The sequence below is a fragment of the Dama dama genome, chromosome 29 (assembly GCF_033118175.1).
Source record: "Dama dama isolate Ldn47 chromosome 29, ASM3311817v1, whole genome shotgun sequence".
Lineage (NCBI taxonomy): Eukaryota > Metazoa > Chordata > Mammalia > Artiodactyla > Cervidae > Dama > Dama dama.
Window position 1 is genome coordinate 54,019,171 of NC_083709.1, and position 27,997 is coordinate 54,047,167.

At 44.5% G+C, this 27,997-nt stretch overlaps 1 protein-coding gene across 1 annotated transcript; it reads right to left on the bottom strand.

Annotated features, from left to right (window-relative positions):
* KLF9 (KLF transcription factor 9) lies at positions 1 to 27,980 on the bottom strand. The gene is made up of 2 exons (XM_061132846.1): positions 26,488 to 27,980; positions 1 to 3,403 (listed from the first exon to the last, which is right to left on the bottom strand). The coding sequence occupies exons 1-2, from the start codon at positions 26,990 to 26,992 to the stop codon at positions 3,174 to 3,176; spliced, it is 735 nt and encodes a 244-aa protein (XP_060988829.1). The 5' UTR covers positions 26,993 to 27,980; the 3' UTR covers positions 1 to 3,173.
* Positions 27,981 to 27,997: the final 17 nt, after the last annotated feature.

Below are 27,997 nucleotides of genomic sequence, written 5' to 3' on the forward strand. Positions count from 1 at the left end.
TTTGATCTTTATCATTTATTATTTTTATTTGGACAACTTATATACATATGTACAAAATACCTACTGTCAGAATCCTCTTATAATTTCATTTGATTTACAAAAATGGGACAGCAAAATAACTTAGGTCACTAATACTGTACAAAAATAAAACTGATTAAACAGTTGTAAAGATCAGTATCTTACAGTGTTACAGATCATTTATCTGTTGTGAAAGAACATCTCAATCTATCCAGAGTGATGAGTACTGTGCTAAATCTACCTGCAAACTGACAACTAATCAGTTTCTGTAATTATAACTACCAAATATAATTCTCAAAAGAAGCATGATGTAGGGCTACACCTTAAAGCCAGGGCATCGTTCCACAGTGGCGAAGGGCTTTCTTCTTCCCTAACCAAGGAGAGGAGTTCTCTTAACTCTAAAACTATTAAATTTTCCAGAATATGACAACTACTTACAGTATTAGATAAAACAATTTCTCTTTCTTTTTAAACACCTGCAATAGTCTTTCAAAAAATTCAGTTTGGTTAAAAAAGTAAACAAAAATTACTATCCTGCATTTGGATTTTTTAAAGTTAAATCCATGGTCTTTTTAATATAAAAAGTAACTGTTTCATAGTTTTAGTGTTCAACGAACTCTAGTAGTCCTATTTGAACCATATCTTGATAGAGTAAATCTAATTAGAATGCTGGTTCCTGTTTTGTGACATGTTAAAACAGGAGTTATCACAAAGAATAAAAAGCCTTGAGTTTATACGTTATATTATTATAACATATAAGAGAATATCAAATGTGAGTTCTTCAACGACTTGAAAAGGCAAGTACAACTTTTTTTTGGGGAAGTAAATTGTGCATTTTTTTTTTTTAAACAAGTTGCTGCATTTACATCCATCTAAGTGCTGGACAAAAGCCATATATAGATTTACTCCTGAAACTATAAAGATTGTCTTTCACTGACTTTGCTTGGTTTTCCTTCATTTCATTCTGTGAGGGAAAGATGAGTTTGTACAAGTTAGTGGGTTGCTAGGCAACCCCAAACTCCTCACTCATTAAAAGGCAGCGTGCAGAGGATCACAAGCAGAACCATTCCATGAGTTCAGTAAGAAATAGGCAGCCTAACCTATTTCGTATGGAAGAACAGATGTCCTTAAAACTTATTTTGGACACAGAAATTAAAATTTGGTTTAAAATAAGCGTTTCAAAAATCTGAAACAGAGGTAGAAAGTGTTCTTTATTTTTCCTGACATGTTTTCCCGTGAGAAAACACTCTCCTTTTTATCCCATGGACTGCTCCCAGTCCCTAATGTTAAAAGCAGTTCTTTTTATAGAACTACTAATACAACTACATTGGTTAAACAAATAAAAGAAAAACACCATGCAGGTGATGGCTATTGTATTGGAAGCTGGAATCAGCTGTGACCCATGCTTGCTGCAGGAGCCCACACTGGTTCTGAACTGGAAATAAGCATGTGTCAGGTGAAATGATGAGTTCACCAACAGGTGGGCACCCCAGGTTTACACAACACATCTCATAGCACACGTATAAACTAGAGTGCACCATAGCTCCCTGTTTTAAATATCAGATAAAATTGTCAGAAAATGTTTCTGATGAAAAAAAAAATGTAAACATTTCCCCCACCATCACTGCTGACTCCCTTATTTGAGGTTTCTTCTTAATGATGAAAACTCAGTTCATTTTTCTGACCACATAAAGGCCAAAATTATGTTATCAGATAAATGGCATATTATGGATGTAGTGGTTGAGGCCATTTTAGACACCTGGATACAAGATCTATAGTGGTGAGGCTACTGATGTAAAATGTAAAAGATACAGTGATGCATTTTCATCCCTACATATTCCATGTGCCTTCCTTTTCCAAAAGAGACGACTCTGCAGTCTCCTCTGAAATCATTGTGGTATTTTCCCTTAGCACTCACTACTTACAGGGATGTATTACTTTTCTTTTCACATTTCACCCCCCTTTTCTTTTTACATAACTCTTGCACCTGTTAGTGGGAGTTTTGTAGGAATATGAGATGGTAACCAACAATGCTTTTCCCCAGAAAGCAGACGTTCCCAGAGCTAGTTACCATTATGCACTCATTCAAATAAAACCCAACAGAGTCAAAGCCCTCCTGTTCGTGGCATTATGGTACAATAAGATGAGGTTAATTAAAAGGATTGGAAAATTTTGAAAAGTTAATAGAGCTAAAATTCTGTTTGTTTTTTTTAAATTTAAAAAAAAAGTACTACCCTCCTTCTCCTTCAGCATCTGTTGTATATATTCTGCCCTCACATCTTTGCCATTTCACAGGGAAACATGTACTATAAAATAAGCAGATTATAATGCGTTTCCAAACAGAATGTCTGCTTCTATCCTTAAAGCATGTACTTAACTTATTCATCCTCTGCATTAGAAAATAAAAGTGCAGCTTATGTTCAAAAAGTACAATTCATACAAAGCAAGGTTTGAAAGTTCTGTACTTAGTGTAACCTTTCAAAGGTTTGTCTTGATTAGTATAAATTCAGACTGCTTACCCATTGACTATAAGTAACTTTTTTGTTTTCAAGTCTTTAGATGACAGATCATGCTGGAGTAGATGTGCTCTTGCTTGCATAAAGACAGCTGTGCTATGGCGTTTTGTATCTCAAAAGGTAACGTGATTCAAGAGAGTGGTTTTGCTAAAGAAACCGAAGCACACTCGTCATTACATTAAAAGGTAAGAAAACAATTCTGAAAGACAGCAAGCAGAAAGGGCCCAGAATCACTGTGTGATGCCACAGGTCAACTCACCCAGTCAGACATATGTACACCAGTGTTGTATCTTTAAAATTCTACCCCAGTCTTGGGCTGACTCCCTCCCCCCACCCACCACCACCCCCCAAAAAAATTAAGGAGAGGGAAAAAAAAAAGCATTTGCCTTCCCTCCAACAGTCAGAGGCAACAGTTCAGAGTTGCCTCTGCAAGGGGACCAAGTGTTGACTTTGATCTCAGGCTACAATGTGCTTTTAAAAACAACGCGGGGAGAGGAAAATTAGACTAGAGACCAAAGAACAGCAACTTCCTAGGCGGGCAGCACGCCTCCTGGGGGCCGCGGTTCGCACGCGTCCGTCCGTTCGCTGGGAGTAGTTCGTCCTTCCAGGTCTGTCCCTCCCGGCCGAGGGGGCGGCGCCTCACAAAGGGCTGGCCAGCGCCTTTTTGGATCGCTTGATCATGCTGGGGTGGAACTCTGTGTGCCGCCGCGCGTGCTTGGTCAGGTGGTCGCTCCGCATGAAGCGCTTCTCGCAGAGCGGACAGCGGAACTGCTTCTCCCCTGTGTGGGTTCGGTAGTGGCGAGTCAGCTCGTCGGAGCGGGAGAACTTTTTAAGGCAGTCTGGCCATGTGCAGGGGAAGGGCCGTTCACCTAAGAGGAGGGAATCAGGGACAGAGGTTAAAGGACCTGTCACCAGACTCTCCAGGCTGGTCCTGGTGGACGACCTTATCACCATGACGCAAAAGGATGACGCCTCTATGTTCCCGGAACTGTCTGCCCCTAGTCAAAGTCCTAACACCCAGCACTTCAGTCAGAATGTAGCTGTATTTGGAGACAGGGTATTTAAAGAGTTGACTGAGGTTACGTGAGTGAGGTCATCAGGATGGGCCCTAATCCAATGACTGGTGTCTTCATGAGAAGAGGAGATCAGGTCACTGCCTCACACGGGAAAGGCTATGTGAAGATGCTGGGAGAAGGTGGCCATCTACCAGCCAAGGAGATGGACCTCAGAAGAAACTGGCTCTGCCACCATCTTCATCTTGGACTCCTGGCCTCCAAAACCGTGAGCAACAAATTTCTGTTGTTAAAAGCCTGGGGCCCCCAACTTCTAGGCCATGGACCAATACCTCCTGTCAGATCAGTGGTGGCATTAAAGGGCACAATAAATGTAATGCACTTGAATCATCCTGAAACCATCCCCACCATCTCATCCATGGAAAAACTGTCCTTCATGAAACCAGTCCCTGGTGCCAAGGTTGGGGATCGCTGGTAGGCCACTCAGTCTGTGGAACTTTGTCATGGCAGCCCTAAAAAAGTAATACCATGAAGAAACTGCTGAGACTCATCTCTATTAGGTAAATGAGTGAGCTGGCTGTTTTATACCCAATGGATCGCCAAAGAGCCTTGGAGACTACATTTTCCAGGTTTTTTTTTTAATGCTGTTGCCGGTTTCATGAGTTCTCTCCGAGGAGTCAAACCTTAGCCCTTGCTAAGTCTCCTGGCATTGTAGAGATGGAAGAGAACTGAGCATTTAATCCAACCAACCTCCTGCCAGGGGCTGCTATCTCCCCTCAAGTGTCTGAGGGCCTGGCCATCCATCTTCTGCCTGAACAAGTCTGGTGGCAGAGCCCCATATTTGCCAAGGAAGCCTGCTTGTTTCTGAGCATCCCTGTAATAAACTTCTTACTGATATGAACCTGCCTCCCTGTGAAGGCTATATTTTAACCCTAAGAATTAGTTTGTTTCCTCTGCCACATAATAGTCCCTTAACTATCTGAAGACTGCCATCATGCCTTTCTCTTTTCTTATCTGGATGAAATAATCCCAGGTTCTTCTATATTTCTCATAAAAGAAGAACTCACATTATTCTAAAATAATGGCAGGGATTCTCTGGTGGTCCAGTGGTTGAGAATCCATCTGCCAATGCAGAAGACACAGGTTCAATCCCTGGTCTGGGAAGATTCCACATGCCAAGAGGCTAATAAGCCCACAAGTACTGAAGCCTACATGCCTAAGAGCTTGTGCTCCACAAGCCATTGCAACAAGAAGCCCATGCACCGCAATGAAGATCCAGTTCATTAGTAGCCCCTAGAATTGAGGAAACACCCAGTCAAAAATAAATAAATAAAAATTTTAAAATAAACTAAAATAATGACAAAAGCATTACTACAAACAAAGCTAGTGGAGGTGATGGAATTCCAGTTGAGCTATTTCAAATCCTAAAAGATGATGCTGTGAAAGTGCTGCATTCAATATGTCAGCAAATTTGGAAAACTCAGCAGTGGCCACAGGACTACAAAATGTCAGTTTTCATTCCAATCCCAAAGAAAGGCAATGCCAAAGAATGCTCAAACTACCACACAATTGCACTCATCTCACACACTAGTAAAGTAATGCTCAAAATTCTCCAAGCCAGGCTTCAGCAATACGTGAACTGTGAATTTCCAGATGTTCAAGCTGGTTTTAGAAAAGGCAGAGGAACCAGAGATCAAACTGTCAACATCCGCTGGATCATTGAAAAAGCAAGAGAGTTGAAGGAAAACAGCTATTTCTGCTTTATTGACTATGCCAAAGCCTTTGACTGTGTGGATCACAATAAACTGTGGAAAATTCTGAGAGAGATGGCAATACCAGACTACCTGACCGGCTTCTTGAGAAACCTGTATACAGGTCAGGAAGCAACAGTTAGAACTGGACATGGAACAACAGACTGGTTCCAAATAGGAAAGGAGTACGTCAAGCCTGTATATTGTCACCCTGCTTATTTAGCTTATATGCAGAGTACATCATGAGAAACACTGGGCTGGAAGAAGCACAAGCTGGAATCAAGATTGCTGGGAGAAATATCAATAACCTCAGATATGCAGATGACACCACCCTTATGGCAGAAGTGAAGAAGAACTGAAGAGCCTCTTGATGAAAGTGAAAGAGGAGAGTGAAAAAGTTGGCTTAAAGCTCAACATTCAGAAAACTAACATCATGGCATCTGGTCCCATCACTTCATGGCACATAGATGGGGAAACAGTGGAAAGAGTGGCTGACTATTTTTTGTGTGTTCCAAAATCACTGCAGATGGTGACTGCAGTCATGAAATTAAAAGACGCTTACTCCTTGGAAGGAAAGTTATGACCAACCTAGACAGCATATTAAAAAGCAGAGACATTACTTTGTCAACAAAGGTCCGTCTAGTCAAGGCTATGGTTTTTCCAGTGGTCATGTATGGATGTGAGAGTTGGACTGTAAAGAAAGCTGAGCTCAGAAGAGTTGATGCTTTTAAACTGTGGTGTTGTTGAAGACTCTTGAGAGTCCCTTGGACTGCAAGATCCAACCAGTCCATCCTAAAGGAAATCAGTCCTTTAGGATGTTGGAAGGACTGATGTTGAAGCTGATACTCCAGTACTTTGGCCACCTGATGCGAAGAGCTGACTCATTGGAAAATACCCTGATGCTGGAAAGATTGAGGGCAGGAGGAGAAGGGGACAATGGAGGATGAGATGGTTGGATGGCATCACCGACTCAACAGACATGGGTTTGGGTGGACTCCAAGGGTTGGTGATGGACAGGGGGGCCTGGTGTGCTGCGGTTCAGGGGGTTGCAAAGAGTTGGACACGACTGAGCGACAACTGAATGACAAAAGCGCATGTACAGACTAATGGTTTCACATGTATTATCTCATTGAATTCTTACGTGACACCCCATGAAAGTGGCCCATTTTACAAATGAGGAAACCGGCTTAATGCTCGTCAGTGTTTCCACATCCTTTCCATTATGGTTGCTCTCCTCAGATTCATGCTCTGTTTCCTTGTCCCATTTAAAATGCAGCTAATCCTCGCCCTCCAGACATGATCAGGGCAGCACTGGGGGCCTCCTGCCCCCTAGACTGGCAGGGGAGAGTCCATGTCCACGTTTGTGAGGGATCCACACAAGCAGAAAGGCAGAAGGAGCTGCTTCAGATGAGAATCGCTTGCTTTTCTTGTGACTGTTAGCCCCCAGCTCTGGGTACGTGTGTCCCTGCTCCTCACGCCTTTCCAAGCACAGCCCAAAGCAGCTGCTTCACAGACTCAGGGCACAAACTCTGGTTTCCACAAAAGTCTCCAGACACTCCTTAGGTAGGTGTGAGGAGTGAATATTGTCTCACTCCTGTCCCCACCTTCTTGAAACCCAGAGAGAGGCTCAAAGGGCTGGGAGCTGCCCAGTGTGGTGCAGCTGAGTCATCCAAAAATGATTCTTTCCCCCAGCTTCTCCGAACCTATGCCAGAGATGTGAAAATAATGAGAATAAAACCAAAATACCGCTATCACCTCTGTGACAATCTATACATGACCAAGATTTTATTTGCTGCTGTCTAAGCAGAGCAACAGTGACCACGCCATGTACAACCTACCTGCTCTTATGGGAAACCCGATGTGGGCAAAATGAATTTTTATACACAGATTCACTATACAAAGGTCGAAGTATAAATACTTCCTCCCTGAGCTCTAAGCTGAAAAGCCACAGCAGCCGAAGGCAATACAGCAAGCCAGTGAATTCCCAAGGCAGATGATGTGCAAGGAAGGGGCTTCAAGCTGAACCCTCTGAAAACGCCAACGACATGGAGTTATAATGACAGTTTTGTAACTTCTGTTGGATTAAAAAGCATTTGTACCCAGGTCAGCAGAACTTTTGAGCAAAAGGCAAAATGCAGGTTTTATCAAAACCCAAAAAGTCTGAGCCTCCTGGGGCAAGGACAATGTCATGTCTGACTTCTGTGCTACCTGTGCTGCCAAGCTTTTAGTAAATGCCTCAACTGTGTGCGTATGCGTACGTGCACCGAGTCTGCTCATCCTCCAGGTCTCTCATAAGACCAAATCCTGTTCAGAATTTCCCAGAACACGTAAAGATTTCTGGGCTCTTTCAGAATCAGGCAGCAGCAAAGTCTTCTCTAACCCCAATGAAGACTCTATATAGAAGTGTTCTTTTAAACATGTTACATTAAAAAATATAATGAATGGTTAGAATTCACAGCATGAAAAGCTGTAAAACAAACAACAAAAAAGCCCAAAACAGACCGGAAACCCCTCGCTGTTCCCCCTTTACTGGAGCCCTCTCTCCACTGCTTGATGATCTGGTGGGAGGGAAGTGATGACAAGGAAAAGCTCCATGTTTTCTCTATGCTTGTTAGGACAAATGCACATCAGAGGCAGTTTCCTTGAGGGTGTGGTAATGTGGTTTAGTTATTCACTGGCACGTGTTTCTTTCAAGTGCGTCATGAGGAGGGATTAATTTATTTGAATGAATCTGTGTCCACTGTGGGAAAAATGGGTCAGAAGACCACTTCAGCATGTGCTAAGATTGGAAAAGAAATAAAGGCATTCCCTGTTTCAGCAAGATGGAAGTGATAGTCAGTGGAAAATTGTCATGAAGCCTGAATCAGCTGTGTGTACTGGAGAACTACGAAGTATATATGTTTATTGCTTTACAAACATTCCAAGTGTAATCAGGGTCCGTTCCCACTGCCTTCACTTTCGTTCTAGCTTCTGGCTGTTCTCTCTTCACTGCCCCTTACAGTTGTCATGTGATTGTTCTCATTGCTTCTAACCCAGGTACAGTCTTTGCCCTAACATCCTTTTCCTTGAGCGCTTAAGAGAGGAGAAAGCCACCCACAGGGCCCAGAGCAAATCAGAGCCAATAGTAGCCTTTGTTAGATTCATGTAATGTGTATAATTCAAGCTTACAGTTTCCAAGCATTTAAAAATAGATCTACTTGGAAGTGAGTTGCTAGTCTAAAAGCTCTAGGATTGTTTTGATTTTTCTTGGATCCTTTGGAAAAGCATTAGGGGCTTTTGGTCGATGATCTAAATCAGGAGTTGGCAAACTTCAACCCATAGGTCAAGTTTGACCTGCTGGAATAAACACTATCCTTATACTTAGCTTTTACGAAATGGTTGAAAAAAAAAAAAATCAAAACAAATATTTTGTGACAAGAAAAAGTCATATGAAATTCAAGTTTTCATGTCCCCATAAAAGTTTCATTGGAACACAAATTATGCTCATTATTTATGTATTATCTATGGCTGACTTTTTATTTGAGCTTCCCTGGTGGCTCGGCTGGTGAAGAATCCACCTGCAATGCAGGAGACCTGGGTTCGATCCCTGGGTTGGAAAGATTCCCTGGATGAGGGTATGGCGGCAACTCACTCCAGTATCCTTGCCTGGAGAAACCCCATGGACAGAGGAGCCTGACTGGGCAGTGCTGAGTGGTTGTGACAGAGACCGTATGGACCACAAAACCTTAGATATTTACTATCTGGTCCTTTATAAAAAATTGGCTGCCCCTCATCTCAACCTGCAGGCCTGATTCTCTATCTGGTACACACCAGAATTTGTAAATTTAAATGTCTTCAGGAATCAGACACAAAATAAAAGTGGGTGAAATGCCCAGTATATTAGACTGCATCATAGACTGTAGAGGAATCTGGAGCCAACTGGGGAATGCTTTCCACACAGAAAGGCATTCAAATTCCACCTCTGATAAAACACTGTGCCAGCCAAGCAGTAAGCAGGCAGGGGACTTGAATTCTTGGTGATTTGCAATTTGCAGCCCTTTGAAATCATCCACCTCTTGAACCTGGTGGAGGGTTTGCATACAATCTACTATGGGATGCATTCCCACATGTTAGTTAATGATAGACACTTGTTAAGGTATCTGGAAAAATACACATGTTTTGAACCTAAGAAAGTATGGAATGAGGAAATCATACATAGAGAGGAAAGAGAATTTAAGGCTGAATGAGACGGGAGATGATGTGCAGAGAGGGAAGGATGGGCCTCAGAGGGGCTGGGATTTGCCTGCAACCTGCAGCTGGGGGTAGATCAAGTCAGGCCCTTCCTTTTAGCTCAAGTCTAAGATGCCAGAAGAATGGGTAGCCTTCTTTATATAGAAAAAAAAATCATATGGTAAAGTAACAACTAATTAAACAATATTTAAACTTATCTTTCATATTAATGAGAGAGTCACCATCCTCCTGGGGGAAAAAAAAAATAAAAGACATGTACAAGACTGGTGCTTTATTTCTGGCCTTCACAGGAAAACACACCCAGAGGCAGCGACACAATAAAGTCTGCTTTACTGAAGCAGAGCTGTTAACAGCACAAGTTTCTGTGCGTTCGCATTATTTATACACCACTCCCCTCCCCTCCCCTTTCAGCAACAAGCTAAGTGCTTATCACTGACAGACTCAGCTCTGAGTATATAAACTGGATCGAAGTGGCTATTGAACACTGCACCAAACGTGTAAAAGATTTTCTTTACAGAGACAGGTCAGGCCTCTAGAAGTCTTCTGGGCCTCCAGTAGGTTCAAGAGAAATGAAGTAGGGCCTGCTGGCTATGTACCTGCCAACTTGATGGCTCATTGCTTTTAAGAAAAGAACCTCTACCCTACCTGGTGATTGGCTGACAATGCCAAGTGAGGCTTATTCTTCTGTGTAAAGTTGTGAAATGAACAGTGCTAAGTGTTCTGCATAGAATGAAAAAGAGGACAAGCTTGGAGATTGCTAACTGGATACATCTAACCCTGTCCAGGCTCCCCTGAGCTCAGATGGGCAGCCATTGAGGTCCCAGCCTGGATTCTCAACCCTCCCCTCTCTGGCTCTCCTTCCACAATTCCATGAAGAGCCGAAAATGGGCTAAACTTAATTGACACAAGAGGGTTAAAAACGCCCTGATACTTCCACTGCTTTGAGCAAAAGTAACTCAGTCTAGTAAAACAAATCTAAGGGAATTTAGGCCTCTTTTTCAAAACAGAATTCTAAAAATGCCAATTAATAATCACAGCATCACACAGATGTACAAAATCAAGGCTGTTTCTTGAGGAAAAATAGTGTTTTTCATAATTACAAAAAAGCAACTAGGATTCCAGAGATAAAAAGATAATTTGATATTGGGAAATCATAATAATATTATTCCTCATTTTAACAGGCTAAATTCACCCCCACTTACCCTCACCCGCACAAACACACACATCTTGCCTTCAAAAATGTAGAGCAGTATTTGATAAAATTCAACATCTATCCTTTTTTTTTTAGGAAAACAAAATGGCTCCTTAAAGAATAAAAAATATAGATACAAACCTTTCCCCAGCAAGGTCAATAGTAAAAGAAGGTAGCATTCCCACTAAAGTTAAGCTCAAGGCAGGAATAGACTCCTGCCCCAATCATCACAGTTATTTAAATGTTGTTCAGGAAATGCTTCTGAATGCAATTAGATAACAAATTGAGAAGTAAATTGTGGGACGGAGGAGGCGAAATAAGAATTACTTGCAACTGACACAACTTTCTTCTTGGACAAATTAAAAGGCTCCTCTGTCCAAGGGATTTCCCAGGCAAGAATACTAAAGTGGGTTGCTGTTTCCTTATCTAGGGTATCTTCCCAACCCAGGGATCCAGACCACATCTCCTTCATTGGCAGGTGGATTCTTTACCACTGAGCCACCAAAAAAGCCTGAAATCAACTATACTTCAATAAAAAAATCTGAAGAAAAAATGCATTCATAGGTATAAATATACCAAAGAGCAGCGGTTTTCTTATATGCTAACCATAGTTAGTCAGAATAAGCCTAAAATAAAGTTCAGGCCCTGCACAAAGAAAATCATAACTATGATATGACAAGAATGAATAAATGGGACATTTCCCATGATCTTGGATGGTTAAGACCCAATGGTGTCAGTATGGCTATTCTGTACAAATTAATCTATAAAACTAACACACACTAAAGAAATTCTTCTTGAACTTGACAAAATTATTTTAAAGTTCACTGGGAAGAATAAATACACTCAACTTGCCAAGAAAATTTTGTAATAGAACAGTAACAAATGAGCACTTGCAATACCAGTTATTAAAATGGATGATTAAAGCTGTAATAATTAAGATACTGTAATACCAGCATAGGAAAAGACAAATCAGTGGAGCAGAGTCAAGTCTGAAAATAAACTGAAACTTCATTTCAAATCACTGAAGAAAAGAATACTTAATTCAATAAATGGCATAGATATTTGGTGTAAAAAAAAAAAAAATTAAACCTGAATCCCTACCCTTACACATTTCATTCAAGTTCCAAATGGACTATACACATAAATGTAAAATATAAACCACAAAGGTAAAAGAAAATATAGGTGAATATTTTTAGAATCCTGGAGTAGGGAGAGATTTTCTAAACAAGAAAACAAAGGCAGTATCCTATTTGAAAGACAGTCTGAAATACGTAAAAATGTTAAAATGTTTGCATTTGCAGCTCTTTGAAATCATCCACCTCTTGAATCTGGTGGAGAGTTTGCATACAACCTACATGGGATGCACTTCTGCATGTTAGTTAATGATAGACACATATTAAGGTATCTGAAAAAAGACACATGCTTTGAACGTAAGAAAGGATGGAATGAGGAAATAATACATAGAGAGGAAAGAGAATTTAAGAACTTTATATATATATATATATATATGTGTGTGTGTGTGTATATATATATATATATAACCAAAACAGTGAACTAATAAAGGAAAATGCAGCATAAGACAAAAGGTTAAAATCTATGGTACAAAAAGGTCACTAGCAAATCAACATAGCCCAATTTAATAAAGCTAGAAAGTGTTAGTGGCTCAGTTGTGTCTGACTGTTTGCAACCACATGGACTGTAGCCTCTGTTCATGGGATTTCCCAGGCAAGAATACTGGAGTGGGTAGCCATTCCGTTTCTCCAGGGGACCTTTCTGACCTAGGGATCGAACCCAGGTCTGTTGCATTACAGGCAGATTCTTTAACGTCTGAGCCACCAGGGAAGTAGGCAAGGATGCAAACAGAATAATCTAAGAAAAAAAAGAAATACTAAAAACCAATTAATAAATATATGAAAATATATTCAATCTCATAAGTAACCAAAACATGCCAATCAAGAACACCAGGATGGTAAAAATGTTAAAAAGTATGTTCATATACCAATCACTGATGGTGGCATGAGAAAATAGGAATGGGTGAAACTTATAATTGTTCCAGGACCTTCTGGTAATACATTTGTCCAGGAATTATCTGTGGTAACAATAAGAGAGGAATACGAAAATATACAGGGATACCAGCATTGTTCATAAAAGGTAAAACTTGATAACAACCTAAAAATGTCAAACCAAGAAGATCTAGTTGAACACTTCAGTGTTCCACATAAAGGAATAATATGTGCCTGTTACACAGGTCCTATACAGATGTTTCTGTATAGATGTTAGCAATTCACGGCTAAATCAAGAGAGTAGTGCATGATCTGCTGTGTATGTGTGTAAACATTTACGGAGAGGAAACATCTTGGAAGAATATACACAAAATATGAAAAATAGTCATCTACAGGTGAGGGGGTAACCTCTACTTTTTTTGGGTGTAATTTCCCCCTATGTTTTCTTATTTTTTTTTAAGTACTATTTCTTCCATAATGAGAAGTCAGAAGAGTCTTTTTTTTTCTTTTTTTCAGAAGCGTCTTACATAACAATAATGAGTATGAGTTCAAATTTTTCCACCAACAGATTGATCAAGATTCCAGGGGCAGGGGAGGATTTGCACTTTATTGAGAAATAGACTCAAGTGTCCAAAACTGAAGAAAGGTGAAGAGTTGTTCTGCTTCCTTCTCAAATTGTTAGAAAGTGAGAAACTTTCAGAATAAACGGTTTTATTCTGTTTTCTCACCCCTCCCCCACCTCCTCCTCTCATACGTGAAAGGAAAATGGCCCCTGCAAGGAGAGACAGGACTCTCCCTTCAGACACTGACACAGGCAGTGACGGTAGGCCTGCCCCACCAAGAAATAGGCTCCTTAGGAAGCAGGGGGAGACAGATGGGCAAAGACAGGAAGCCCGAAGCCCAGAGCCTGGGCCGGGTCCCTGCACTGACCCCAGGCCATTGACACCTCACTGTCACTATCATCAATCCTCATTCCCCACAGGAAAGTAATGCTAACTGCAGGTACACAATGTGAGGTACATAAGGCTTTACTGCTTTTCATTTCTATTACTCAAGTGCTGACACGCCCATACACTTAAGAAGAGGTGTACATTGTCTGGATATAGCCAATTCTACAGTTTCCTGCATAAATCATTCCAATTAGTACCAAACTCAAAAATCAAGAAATTATGAGACTCGTGTTTGCCAAAAATATTGCTACTATCTCCACAGGTAGATGTCCTGAAAAATAAAAATTCTTGACAGCATTAGAAGGATAATCCTGCCTGAATGCCATCCCAACACATTAAGGTTTGCTCCTGGCCTCTCTCTGTCTGAATCCTTCTTGTGATTTGGTTTCCTTTTACATTTCATTTGTTGATACAAAAGAGTCATGACAAAGTCTGGATGTGAGACTTTACTTCCTGGTCCCTGTGTTTATCTGTGGAAAGCAGCCTGTCCCCAGATTTGGGGTTCTGAACTGGGAAGTGGGCGTCTGTAACATCTGTCACGCATACTTCCTCACTGGAAGCTGGTGTCTAGGTGTACGGAAGCAAGTCAGCCTGTCTGAACACTGCTTGCACATCCCTAACCTCAACTGACTCATGCGAGGGCGCGTGTGCCAGGACCTCAGAAATGAAGATGACAGACTAGGGTCTTGACTCTTTAGGTGCTCAAACCAGCAAGAGATATGTCATTATGTCTTCATGTCAACGCTACCTGGTCCCGGCTCAGCAACTCTGAAATGGCAGAGAGGTGCAGTGACTGTCCCACGTCCACACAGCTAGGTCTAGGCCCAGATTAGTCAATTCCCACGAGTGCATTCTTCCTCACATCCCAGACTGTGGTGTGCTGCCTTTGCACAGTTTTTGTGGGAAAAAAATAATAATAAATAAATAACAATTACGTATCAGGAACTGATAAGGATATGTAACTGAAAAGGATATGTAAGCTTGACGGCAAAACTAAGCTGAGAACAGAGATTCTTTGTATCTTTGCACGTGAAGCCAACTCAGAGGGCCAGTGACTCGACCAAGGACACCGTTAGATTAGAACCAGTTTTCAAATCCCTTTTTCTGTTTTGAGCACAGAACAAGATTAGAGGTGAAAGAACACAGGCCTTAACTAAACGTGGAGCGCGCCTCTTCCGTGTTTTTCTAATTCCCTTACTCCCAGGCCCTCCTTTCAAGAGGCACTGCCTCAGGGAGGGAGAGACAGTTAAAACAAGTAGGCTGCTGCTGAGCTTGAGGTTTCAAAATAGAGTTTTAAAAATGTAAAGCAGACGCTGAAACCCTTAAGTTCCCTTAATTTTCCAAAGCTTCCTAGCAAGACCTGACTGAGCTACAGAGAGAGAGAAATCAGAGGGGCTGTGTTTAGGGAATAGACGCAGAGGTCTCTGAGGAGGGCAGGGATTCTGGACTCTCCTGTTACAAACAGGCTTGGGCAGTCTCAGAGTAGCGGCCCGTGCTGTCCGGCCCACTGCATGCCCGGAGCCTGTCCGAGCCCCTCTAGGGAAGCCCCCGACACTCATCGGGGTGCCTAAGGAGTTGGGCAGCCACGCTGAGAAAAGGGTCTCACGGGCCTGCCTGAGTTTCCACCCCTTCAAATATCGGGTTGGGGAAGAGACTGTGTTCCCAAGTCTAAGGCAAGCACTGGGGGGGACGCCAGGGGAGGACAAGGCACGGGTGAGAGGAAACACTATGCAGAGGCCTCCTCAGCAGAGGACACCCGCCCGCGAGGAATGCGACCCGGCTGGGGCATGCCACCCTGGGGGAGACCGGAAGTCAGAGGAGGTCACATAATGCTCCCATGATGCCAGAAGAGACAAGGCTCTGGCCCACCAAAGAAGTCACTCCCAAGAGAAAGAAAGGCAAAAGGAAAGGGAGAGAGAACTCTGATTTTGTGAGCACATACCCAAAAGAGAATAAAACTTAACAAAGAGTAGAGCGGGAGACTCCAAATTACCAAAAGAAAGTTTGCCCACCCAACAGCAGAAACAGTGGGGAAGGGAGCGGGGCTCCAGAGAACTCAGCTCTGGTTATGAATAGTTCCCTTTTTGTGCTTCCCACGCTCGTGACTGGGGGATTCTTGCCCAAGGACATAGCTGCTTTCTGAGGGCCACCAAGATTTCTGGCATCCTTTGCAAACGCAAGGAAAACCTCTCCATGTGTGCCTTTGGGTAAAATTTTATGTCGCGCCTACAGCTTCCAGTCTGGGGGCAAGAGCTACCCAGAGGGCTGAAGCCATTGGCTCAAAAGACAATGGGTAACACCAGGAAACACAGGAGACCGCTGTCTGGTAAGTGAAGGCTTCCTCCTCCGGCCTCCCAGGTCACGGCGCTCACAGTGACCCACGGTGACTATCAGTGATGCTGCTACAGCACCAGATTTCCAGCTGTTTCTCTCCGGGCTCAACCTCTGTATACTGCTGGCACGAGAGTGAGGCTGCAATGACCACAGATCCCACTCATGCATGCCACATGTGCCACCATCAAATAGTTTTTCCAGCTTCAACAGAGTGAGCCACTAATTCATACAGTCTGGTGTTTGTCACCAAAGACCAAGAAGAACGACAGGGTTGAGCTGTCCAGCTCTTACCAAATAGCCCCCTCCTGACTCCCCCAGCCCTCCTGGGGCAGGCATTCCTGGACAGGGCTTTGAAGTTTGAGAGCAAGCAGGGCATTGAGAAGAAATGACTCAGGTCAGAGGAGCAGCTGGTGGTTTCTTTCACACTGGGAACCCAAGCTTCAGTGGGTGATGCTCAGCAGACAAGCATCTTGTGGCTGGCCATGGGTGATTTGCAACACCAAAGAGGGAAAACAGCTGTTCGTCATTCTGCCTATTTTCATTAAAACAGCAATGGTACAAAACTACTGTAGAATTATGGCAGCGTAGGGGTTTAAGTCATTTTTATGTGTTTTTGTAAGTTATTTTTAAGGTCTAATTTTTGCCTCTTATGATTTATTACGGTGTTCTTATTGGGCATTACATACACTGAATAGACTTCTGAATCCCAGTGGGAACCACCATATAAATAGCTCATCTTTGTATAGACAAGGTCTCTACCTAATAACACACAAGGTGACAAACATTCAGGCAAACATAATTCATTCCTCTGGGCATTAAAATAGATGCCTGGAATTGAGACCAAGTAAACGGCGCTGCTGATCACATTGCTGCGGCTACACGTATCCCATGTGAGTCTCTGGGTTCCGGCTTCTAGAACATCCACCGAGGAGGGCCTGTGGGGCTGAGCCTGACCACGAGAAATACGTGTTGAAATAATCTGTCTTCTACAAAGACCACTTAGCACATGCCCTGGTAGCGATCTTACAGGTTGAACTCCGGAGAGAGTTCAGGGCTCTTTCTCTTCAAAGAGGAGAAAAATATGGGGGGAAAATGTCATACTACTGTCTCTCATTTTGTCAAACTCTGCTTTTTGGAATACCCTGTCTGTAGTTACAAATGGGTGGACAGAGCGGAGAGCTGTTGGTGCTGCCTGTCTGGCACCTATTGCCTCTTTGGGGGTAATGAACAGCACACCTAGCATTTCCTTTTGGAAACCACCCCTTCCTCACTCTGAGTTTATGTAATTCCAGGTAGGCAACCCCACACGCCAGGCCCAGAGGCTGGATGTGACCCAGCTGTGCCACAGTGACTAAGTTCATGGACAGGCACAAAGTTCTAACTCGGTTATGCAGCTTGAAGCCAGGGACTTTTGCTGGAATCATTAGGAAAGGGGAGCTGTCTTTCCACTGGGCTTGCTGAATTGGCAGGAAGGGAGACTGAACTGCTGGGAGCCATCTTGCCACCATTCAGAGACAGCCTGCCTGTAAGCAAAGCCAAAGCAGAGGAGAGCAAGGCTGGGCCAGGGAGAGGGGCAGATGCTGACCACCTGTATCCAGAGATGCTGACACTAGCGCTACCCCCAAAGGAGTTGGTAATGGAAACCAATAAAGTTCTCATTTTTACTAAGCCAGTCCAAGTTTGGGTTCTTTCCCTTCCAACCAAGAGGCTTGATTAAATCAGCTGTGGGCTCAGAACTGGGGTCTTTTTCAATTGGAAGGATGCAGGTTCTGGATAGCTATTGGTTAAATACAGGATAGGTTTGGCCAGCTCCATGATTTCTGCAGGTATCCCTCACCAAGCTTCATAAAAACCAACCACAGGCCAGAGCTAGAACCCAAGAGTAGAGACAACGGTGCTTTGCGGCCAAATCCAAGAGAGCCACGCAAAACACAGGGTCTCTTCCCACTGGCAAAAATCCAAGGGGTCCTTGTCAACAGCCATCATGGCACAACTCCAAACACCTAGAAATATCCAAGGAAAACATAAGAGTAACTTTGGACTAAGTTTACTATCTCCAGTTTGCTTCTATAAAATGACAAAAGTGTTAGTCGCTCAGTAGTGTCCAAGTCTTTGTGACCCCATGAACTGTAGCCCACCAGGCTCCTCTGTCCCTGGAATTCTCCAGGCGAGAATACCGGAGCGGGTACCACCCTATCTCACAGGCCTTCTGGGAGTAGAAATGTGACAATGTGTGTAAACCATTTGGCTTGGAACTTGGTGTGTAATATATGCTGGATGTTATCATTATTACTATTAATAGCATTACTACCAATATTAATAATTTATAATTATTACTATTATTATTATTATTCACAACATTCACAGTGCCTGCTTTTGACATCTAGCACTGTTCTTTGCATGTAAGAGTACTCAATAGTAAGTATTATTTAAATGAATAAGCTGCTGGATGAATGTGGAACTGTAAACAAAAATTCTGGGAACTGTAAGGGCTTCTGGGCAACACATGTAAATTATTTTTAAGTGTAATACTATATGGAGACACTGTCCTAAGTGCATTAAATACCTCAACTGAATTAAATCTTATAAAAACTCCTTAGGGATGTAATTACTGAACCCCATTTTACAGATGGGAAAACTGAGGCTCAGAGAGTTCTCACAATCAGAAAGTGGCAGAGGCACAATTCAAACACAGGTGTGTGAGGGACCCCCAAAGCCCACGTTCTACTGGCTCTACCTACTTACTGCCTTTTTGCTGAAGGTAAAGACCTCTCTGGAGACCCCTCATGCTCAAGTTCCTAAGGGTGGGCTGGTTTCCTCTTCATAGGCCTTACTCTGCTTTTCTGACTGCCACTGTCCCATCAAAGCTGGCTCCGTGGAAGGGAGAGAGGGTGAAACCTCGCCCCATCTCTGTCTCTTTGAAAAAAGATGATCTAAAGGATTCCTTCCAGTTCTGAAATATCTGTAATTCTCAAGCAGAATTTCTGGGCTTCTGTCTATTGCCTACCTCACTGGTCCCCACTTTGGTTCAAGTCAGGTCCTCTGGGAGGGACTCACTTCCAAAACAATGGAGACTCACCTTGGAAAAATGTTCATACTTCGTTTAATACAAAATACTGCTGCCTGCCTTTCAAATCCTTGTCATTAATTTTGTATGGCTTAAGCTCCCATCTCTTTAATTTAAATAAAGTCCTCAATTAAAAAAAAGAGGGGGTACGCAATCAGGGATGAATTCCATTCTGCTGTTTGAATTTTCGATCAATTTCAGTTGGAAAAAAAAAAAATTCAAATACCCAGTGGTCCTGGATTTAGGATGGTGAACTTACTAGTTTCTGCAGCTCCAGAACCTCTAGATTTCAGATCCAGATGTTCAATTCTCACCTCCGAACTACAAAGGCTGGTATTACAAGGGAAGCCTACAGGTGCACCATCATAAGCATGGGCTTTAATCATAAATGGAAAGATGCCATGGAAGATCCCAGGCATAAAAAATGGATGCATCTCACTCCCTTAGTGGGAAAGGCATTCTCAAAGAATGATAATGTTAGTTCTATTATTTGCTGAGGGTGCTGCTAGAGGCTAGGATAAGACAAATGTTTACTCTTGGCCTTAATGCACCAAAAAGGTATTAAGGTTTCAGGAGGACTCCAGGAAGGGAGGAGTAGGAAATCTCACAGGCGCTGGCCTTGGGCTGTTTCAGAGTGCTGCTCCCATAATAAAAGGGGAGAGATCCCTCGGGCTGACTCCACCTCTGCCCTTTCACTCCATTGTTAATCTGGTTAATGCAAAGCCGCTCTTTAAATCCAGGGTTTTTTGTGTGTGTTTTGTGTGTGTGTGTGTGTGTTTTAAGTTTACCAGATTTAAGCAGATTGAAATCTTCAGGAGACCCTGGGGGAAAGGAATCAAGTCTAAGAACTGCCAAGAATTCAGTGAAGGAAGATCTCCTTTTGGCTAAGCTCTGGCCTGGAGAACTTCACCTTCAGAGGGCCTGGTGCCCTCACTGTGTTGCTGAGCAAGCTGAGGCTCCAGGTGCCTGCTAAGCCAGCCTTTGAACCTTGGTGCTGTTTTTCCAAACCCTCCATAGTCCCCCAGTGCCTCTACGGAACGATCCTGTCCATCTGAAAGTGTAAAAAAGTGTACTTTTTTACAGACAAGATGATGGATGCGATGACCTCTCAAGGTCACTTCCAACCTCCAAATTCTATTCTTTTGGTACTAACAACTGCCACCAAGGGCCCTGAGTTGGGCTTAGGCCTGTTACTAACTTCCTAACAAAAAGTAAGGCGGAGCGAGAGACAGGACTGCTCAAAGACCACTGCAGAGGATCCCATTTCTTTCCCTTTTTAACCATCTGTGAGGTTTTATCCTTCCCTTTGCCCCTCCTTTTTGCGTCTGTTGCATAGAAACAGAAAGTGCCTTTGTACCAATTACTAGGCACTAATTTACGTTCTTCAGTGGGCGCTGGGCTTGCTGGAGAAACATTAGGAAAAGGTGGGAGGGTCGGATGTGGGGGAGGATTCAAGCAGCAGAGGCCTGGAATGCTGCAAGCTTTTTCTCCAAGCCTGAGAGCAGCCAAAGGGAAGAAAGGAAAAAAAAAAAAAAAAAACCAGGAAAAAATTTTTGGTAGCCGAGACTAACAAAAATGGCAAAGCTAGCTTAAAAAAAAAAAAAGAATCAAGAATGCTCATGATCATAAGGCATGCAGAAATCAAAATGATGGTCAAGAAATCCGACTTAAACCAGGGTACAACATCAGGTTGTTTTAGGGGCTCCTGAAGGATTGAATACTGGGAAATCACCCGCCCACTTTTTTTTCTCAATGAGCGTATTAAGGAAGACCATTGTCAGCCACTTTCCCAATATGTCATATGATGTTTCTCCCTGGGAAGTTCAATCTGGGAATTTCCCACAGACGTTGCAGAATGACTAGTTCTTGGGATAAACATCAACAATTGGGCCAGGAATGTAAATCTGACCCTTACGTTCAGTGTCCTAAGAACTCATTTTCCTCAGGTTACATCTTTGCTGAAGGTAATGAGGTGTTACCATCAAAACAGAGCGAAATGTACTCTGGTACCTCCCTCGCTGACCGAGGCCCCACGTGCGTCCCCTCTCCTCACCACTCACAGAAGATTTGAGAGGACAATCACAGGAGACAATGGTTTTACTCTGTAATGCTACTCCTCTTGTATTTTCTGTTGTAACACAGTAATCCTGCCAGCAACAGCAGCTCTCCTAAGGCAACTCCACTCTGTCTTGTTAGGTCAGCTACATGGAGGGTGATGAAGGATGGAGGGCAGTGAGGAAGAAGCAACTGGTCCTTCTATCTCAGGGACCAGGAATAAAGAACTCTCAGGTCCCCTCACAGGTTTTAGCCCCCGGGATGAGATTCCAACAGTGAGCTGGGACTCAAGCAGCTGTGGGCCATCTTTCCTTGGAATCAGGGGAGTTTCTAACAGGACATCCTTGTAGTCCTTAGAATCCTATCATCCTCCACAGCTACAGCCCATTTGCCGTCCTTTGCTCTCATTTCTTCCTGACAGGATACATGAGCTTGTGTCTGGACAGTCTCACTGGGGGTGGAAATGGGGCTAAAATTGCCCCCATAGGGCAAAAACTGGATCTTAGGCAGGTGGGAAAAGTTTTAGCTCTTCCAATGTTTCTAGCCTTCAAAAGGGGCACAGTACATAAACAGCTCTACAGTATCAAAACGTCATGGGGGAGGGCAGTTATGGGGGGGAAAAGGGCCAATCTCCTTAGGGGAGACAAAGTGGGAATAAAGGGTAGGGAAACAATTATCTCTGCAGATTCCACTCAGACTTAAGTGTATATTTACACTGACATATATTAAGTATGAATCTGTCTGTAGTGCAGGAGACCTAGGTTTGATTCCTGGGCCAGGAAGATCCTCTGGAGAACGAAATGGCAGCCCACTCCAGTATTCTTGCTTGAAGAATCCCATGGACAGAGGAGCCTGGCAGAATACAGTCCACGGGGGTCGCAAGAGTCAGACACGACTAAGCAACTAAACCACCACCATATTAAGTATATTTACACTTAATGAAGCATGTCAGGCTATGAAATACTATTCTACATCACTTTGGGGAGCATTATGAACAGAAGAACAGGGGAGAGAGAATGTTTCCTTAAGGATCAAGGCACAAGGCCTCCCTTCTACTAGAGAAGAGTAAGTGAGAAAGACTGAAAAGTGAAGTTGCTCAGTCGTGTCCGACTCTTTGCAACCCCACGGACTGTAGCCTACCAGGCTCCTCCGTCCATGGGATCTTCCAGGCAAGAATACTGGAGTGGGTTGCCATTACTGAGCAGGGGTTAATTTATGGACTGCCTAGAGGCCATTTCAAGACCCTGCCCTGTCCCCAAACCCCTGCTGTCTGGGTGACAGAAGTGGGTCCTTCTCATACCTCTGATGGTACTAGAGTCTCCTGAACCAAAAAATTGACTCCAAAGCTTTTTGGAGCAATTAAGGAAGAAGAGTTCATGAGGCACAGAGCAGGCCTGGATCATTTTATATGACCAAAATTTTAAAACTTTAGTCTTAGGGAAGGAAATAGACCCGAGTGAAAGCTAGCCAGTGATGGACATTCCTAGAGAAGCCAAAAAATTGCCCCCATAGGGCAAAAACTGGATCTTAAAATGTAAAAGAAGTCTCAGCTATTATTTCCTGTTTGGATGATAACTTCCAGGATGGGAACTCCCCAGGTCCCCTCCACCACATATTCTAAGTAGCCCAGGGAAATGTTCAAACAGGATAAAGAGAAACAGGAGCAGCCACTGTTGAGCCCTTTGCAGCTCTTATCTCTCCTTGTTTTTAATGAACGTCCCTTCTGCCCTATTGAAAAAATTATTAAAATTCTTTTTCTACAGAAGTGGGGTGTGATAACTGGGATTTAGGGCTTTCTGGTTCTCAGAATCCTGTAACCAGTGCCCTTAGGCTCAACCTACTGTCACCACTTGGGGACAGTTGATTTAAGTCCCTCCAAAATGATAGTAAAATTGCACCTGGCATGGAAATAAGGCTTAGGGTGTCTATCATTGGAATGTCAACCCTAGGATGACTCTGTATCAGCTGGTTCTGATGACTTCTGAGCTGGAATTTGGATGTAGTTGTTTACTTCTCCAAAAGTTACTCCCATGGGTGTGGGTGTGTGTGCAGGGTGACCACAAAGTCAGGGAACTTGGGATACTCTTTTTTTGTGTGTGCTTACAGAGAGATTGAGGGCACGTGGGAGAGAGTTGGGGAATCAGTGGGTTTGGGTGAGGGCTTGTGGAGGCCCAATTTGGGGTGTATGCTCCGAGGCGGGGGGAGTGTGTTGGTGTGGATGTGGGGTGTGCCAAGATAAAAGTTGGTTGCATTTTCAAATAATAAGCCCAATATGTTTTCAGGCAAAGTACGTACTCCAGTGGGTCTAATACTTATTCAAAACAATAATACTCTCCAAAGAGTCTGGAGATAGAAAAGCTCATATTTGTTTTACTTTTTTTCAGATTAACATGGATTTACTGCTTAAACTTTAGAGGTATATCAGATGAGAAGATATCTGATCTAGAGGGTAAAGAAAAACAAACTGAACAAAGTATTAGAAAACATAAAGTACAGTACTACTTAAAAGTAAGTTTCTCCTATGTTTGCTGATTTTAAGCTCTGCCTATCACACACAAACTATTATCTTTACACAAAAACCTAAGTTCAGAGATAGTATCGTATCTTGAGATTAAGAAACTGAGGCTCAAACAGAGAAGAGATTGAAAACTTAAATGCCAACAGAAACCATGTAAATGATTAAAATAAAGGACATGCCCCTTACAAAGAATGGTCAGTTCAAGCCAATTGCTGCTGGGCAGGAATTCAGGCCCCATATTGCCAGATTGTTTGATTTTTTCAGAGAAGCCAGAAATCTGGATTTGTGCGGAAATCCTTATCTTTCCACGTTAGTAACGAAATGTTTATAAACCCTGCGCTGACCAAACCAAAAATTTTGCAAAGCAAATTGAGCAGCAGACCTCCAGTTTACAAACTCTGAATGCAAGGAACTAGGTTAAGGCCTCACAACTCAGAAAGGGTAGGACAAATCAGAATGCAGCTCGGTCCACCTCAAAAGGATCTTCTCTCTTCGGGGATTCTAGAAGGAACTGCACCGAACTAAACCACAATTTTGCTTAAGTGGCTCAGCTTTTAAAAGCCACAGGTTCTGCACAAGTGGCAGTTTTGCGGGGCTCAGGCGGAGGAGAGCCAGCAGCAGGAGGGATTCTGGTCGGGCCACACAGAGCAGGGGGTGTGGCTGGAATTTTAGTTTTTAAAGTCTCCACAAAATACAGACACGCCAGTTGCTATTTCCTAGCCATCTTCTGGGTTTAATACCAGCCAATAATTTAAAAAAATCAAGAAGCTGCTACCCCACACCAAAAATAATCTAACTGGAAGCTGAATCAGAAACTTCCAAATGCATGAGACCTCCTACCAGTCTTTTATTTAGAGTAGCCTTTGCACAGGAGAAAGAGTACCTTCTCCAGCAGGAGTACGCTTCTGATGGTCTTTCCAGAGGCAGTGGTTTTTGTCTGACCATGTCCTAGTATTATCACAGAGCCCCCAGACTTAAATAAGACAACCGCAACTACCACATCACTAGTTTCAAAGGACCGACTGTAGCATTTAAAATGGGATTAACATTTCACTTCGTTTTCCACTCTGGGCTATGTAAAAGGTTCTTCTGAGCTGACCTGCCTCATGGAGTATTAAAGAGCAGCACGCATGCACGCACACACAAGCAGCCATTTCTGTAAATGCCTGAGAGAAATCACTCAACGGAATGGTCCAGAATGCCTTTCTGAGTTGGGCAGACTCAGGGAGCTCGCAAAGAAGCTCTGCAGGCCTCCTCAGCTGCACGACTGGGCAGCTCCCTGAAGGAGAAAGTGCCTTTGCTCAAGGTGGCAGAGGGTGAGCTGAACTCCGGGAACATGGCTGACACAGCCAGGCCCGCCCAACAGCTGTCGGTGAGTAACACCCCCTGGTTAGTACACCCCTACTTCACCCCGGGAGCCATGCTAAAGGTCACATCCCCCAAGTCAGGCACAAGAAGATACAAACTGTAAAATTTTTTAGCAACCTAGATGACAACCCCAAACAGAACCTGATTTTACATTAACGGTGGAGGAAATTCAGCTTTACTCCTGTGCCAGCAGCCACCTCCACAAGAAGCACTTTCCAAAGGAAATAAAATATGAGATGCAATTACGTAGCCTTTTTCAAAAAAGCAAAACCAAATCAAACCAACCAAAGATCATTTTGAAACCACAGGCCCAGGACCTCACCTTAAAAGTACTAACAACTACACCAAAAACCGGTAATACTTTCCAAGGAACTCTGACAACCTCCTCTTAAACATGGTGTCATAGGACAGATGGAAAAGGAGTTTCAGGAGAGGACCAGGCACAGTGCTTCCTTATCAAACAGCAGTGATAAAGGACCCTGACACTAAACGTGGTGAGAGGGCATGGTCAAGCATGAAAGCTTCCCGACTTTTTCTGAATATGTTAAACAGAACCAACAGAATTGACTGACCAACGTTCCTGTAAGTCTCCAAAGCCTGTTTTATACTGCAGATGTCTTACTAGCCACATGCATCAGTGATCAGACCTGCCTTTTGCTCTCCCCCGGTAGACCCCCTTCCACGGGGCCTCCAAAACATCCCAACCTTCACTATCAGCCTTGACCTCTGGCAAGGACCACACCTCCTCGCTAAGTGCTCTATTCAGGGTGGAAGGTGTGATCTAAATTACGTGGGAAAAAAATCCGCTCTGAAATCTCATTAAAAAGGCTAACTAGTCGTAAAGTTAACCAACCATCACTTGATCAAACTCCTCTGCTGCCTGAAACAGTGTTATTTTAAACCTCTCTGAGGACTCTTGGCCATATTTAAAACCACCTTGGCAAGCCCTGAAAAGTAGCAGGCATACAGCTAACCGAGCCCTTAGTCATCCCTAAAAGGTTCCATGTAAAGTGCGCCGCTTCTTCCCAGGTTTTAGCCACTTCGCTGCAATCCCACAGGAGAATAAAATAAAAGATACGCCATTTGACTCTGTCCCCCCAAGCCCCCGCCAGCGTCTGCCCAGGTTGGGTGGCCCCATAGTCGCCCGGTGCGGGAGTCCTGGGGGGGGGGGGGGGCGGGACAGGGGAGGGGCGGCACCACTCCCCACGAAGCCACGCACAAGGGCTGGCACTCAGCACTCGCTCTGGCCCCCAGGTTAAGGCTCTCCATGGCTTCTAGAGGCTGGGGACGATCAAAGAGAGTGAGCTCTCCGTCTCTACCAGGTTCAATCATTTTCAAGACTTAAACAGCACCTCATCCAAAATTTTGCACCCTTTCGGCCGAATATGGAGTCCTTAACACCCAGGAACACTGCCTGGCCAAAGGTTAACTAACCCCAGAGTTGGGTGGGAGAGGGAGACGCCGCCGCTAACCTGTATGCACTCTGTAATGGGCTTTGAGATGGGAGGATTTTCCATAGACTTTCCCACAGCCACTGTAGGGGCACTTGTGCCTCTTTTCGGAGGCGTGTTTCCCCTTCGCAGCCACTCCAGGGTGGAGGAGGGAGAGCGGGCTGGGCGCGCTGCCAGGATCCTGTCTCTCCTCCGGGCTGTGGGAAGGACTCGACCCAGATTCGGTGGTCACGTCGCTGTCGGATCCCATGTCCTCATCCGGGCTCTCCAGGCTGTCGCTGCACACCGAGGGGGTCTGGATGGGTCGGTACTTGTTCAGGTCCAACAAGCTCTTGGCGATGGTGACCAGCGTGCAGTAATCCTTCCAGGTATCCCCCGGGTCACCATGTTCCTTGGTCACCTCGCGCTCAGGTAGTCGCAGCCGCTCGGCGTCCGGAGCGCCCCCATGCTCCGGCACCGCAGCGCGGTTCGAAATGGAAACCAGACACTGGGCAGCCACGAAGTCCATGTAGGCGGCCGCGGACATGGTGCGGGCGGCAGCAGCCCCGGCGGCGCGGCCAAACTTGGCGGTGGCTGCGGAGGTTCGGTTCGCCGTGCCCTGGCCTCGGACTACGAGCGCTGCGCCGCGCGGTGGCCAAGGGGGCGGGGGCGCGGGGCGCTTCCGACTCGCAGGAGCGCCGAGGCGACCTCAGCCCCTCATCTTTACGTAACCAGCAGCGCCTCCGCACGCAGCATCCACGGCCCCGGGCTGCGCCGCGCTGCCGCCTCTCGCCGCCGCCGATGCCCAGAGCCGGGCGAGATCCCCACCGACGGGCGCGCCCGCCACTCCGAGCTCGCTCCCTTGGAAAGGTGCCACACGTGGCGGTCGCAAGTTTATTCGACCGAAAACGCCCCCGAGGCGCTGGGAGAGGAAACTGCCAGAGAGGTACACGCCCTCGGCCGCCTCTCCGTCGAGCCAAAGCCCCAGGACATTCACCCAACCACCTGGACGCAGGTGGCAAGCGCCAGACGGAGCGCCAGGTCTAAGAGACACTTTTCCCCCAGTCCACTGACAGCTTCTGAGCCCCTGCTCTCGCCGGTCCGCACCGCGCCGGCATTCTCTCGCACACTAACAATTTCGCAGAATCCCATCACGTCACGATCCGAACCCCCTCCAATTGGCCAGTGGCGAGGGTGATTCAACTCTGTTTACTTTCTCCCGCTGCCAGTCAGAACGGCCTTTCGGTGGAGAGGTGCGTCTAGAACGGAGGCGCGCGGCCAATCCGACTGTTCCGTTTCGATGCCTCGTGCTACCCCTACAGCCTCGAACGCTGACATTTAAAAGGGTAACAGCCGGGAGGCTGGAAAGGAGCAGCTGGACGTCTTTGGGAGTCCCCTCAATCCCTTAGGCGGTCCAGGCTTCCTGGCTCACGTTCCAGCTAGCGGAGTTGTAGGATACACCTTCCCTACTCAGCTGCGTTCTTTCTTATGACAAAAAGATAACGTCCGTTTCGGTTTTCCAGCTCGCAAACAGTTAAGTGACTTCCTGCAA

Bases quoted from the DNA above. Each gene is read 5' to 3' on its own strand.
- KLF9 (XM_061132846.1), bottom strand. From the start codon at position 26,992: ATGTCCGCGGCCGCCTACATGGACTTCGTGGCTGCCCAGTGTCTGGTT. The intron at 3,404-26,487 runs GTTAGCGGCGGC...CCCTCCTCTTAG, and splicing joins CCATTACAGAGTGCATACAG to GTGAACGGCCCTTCCCCTGC.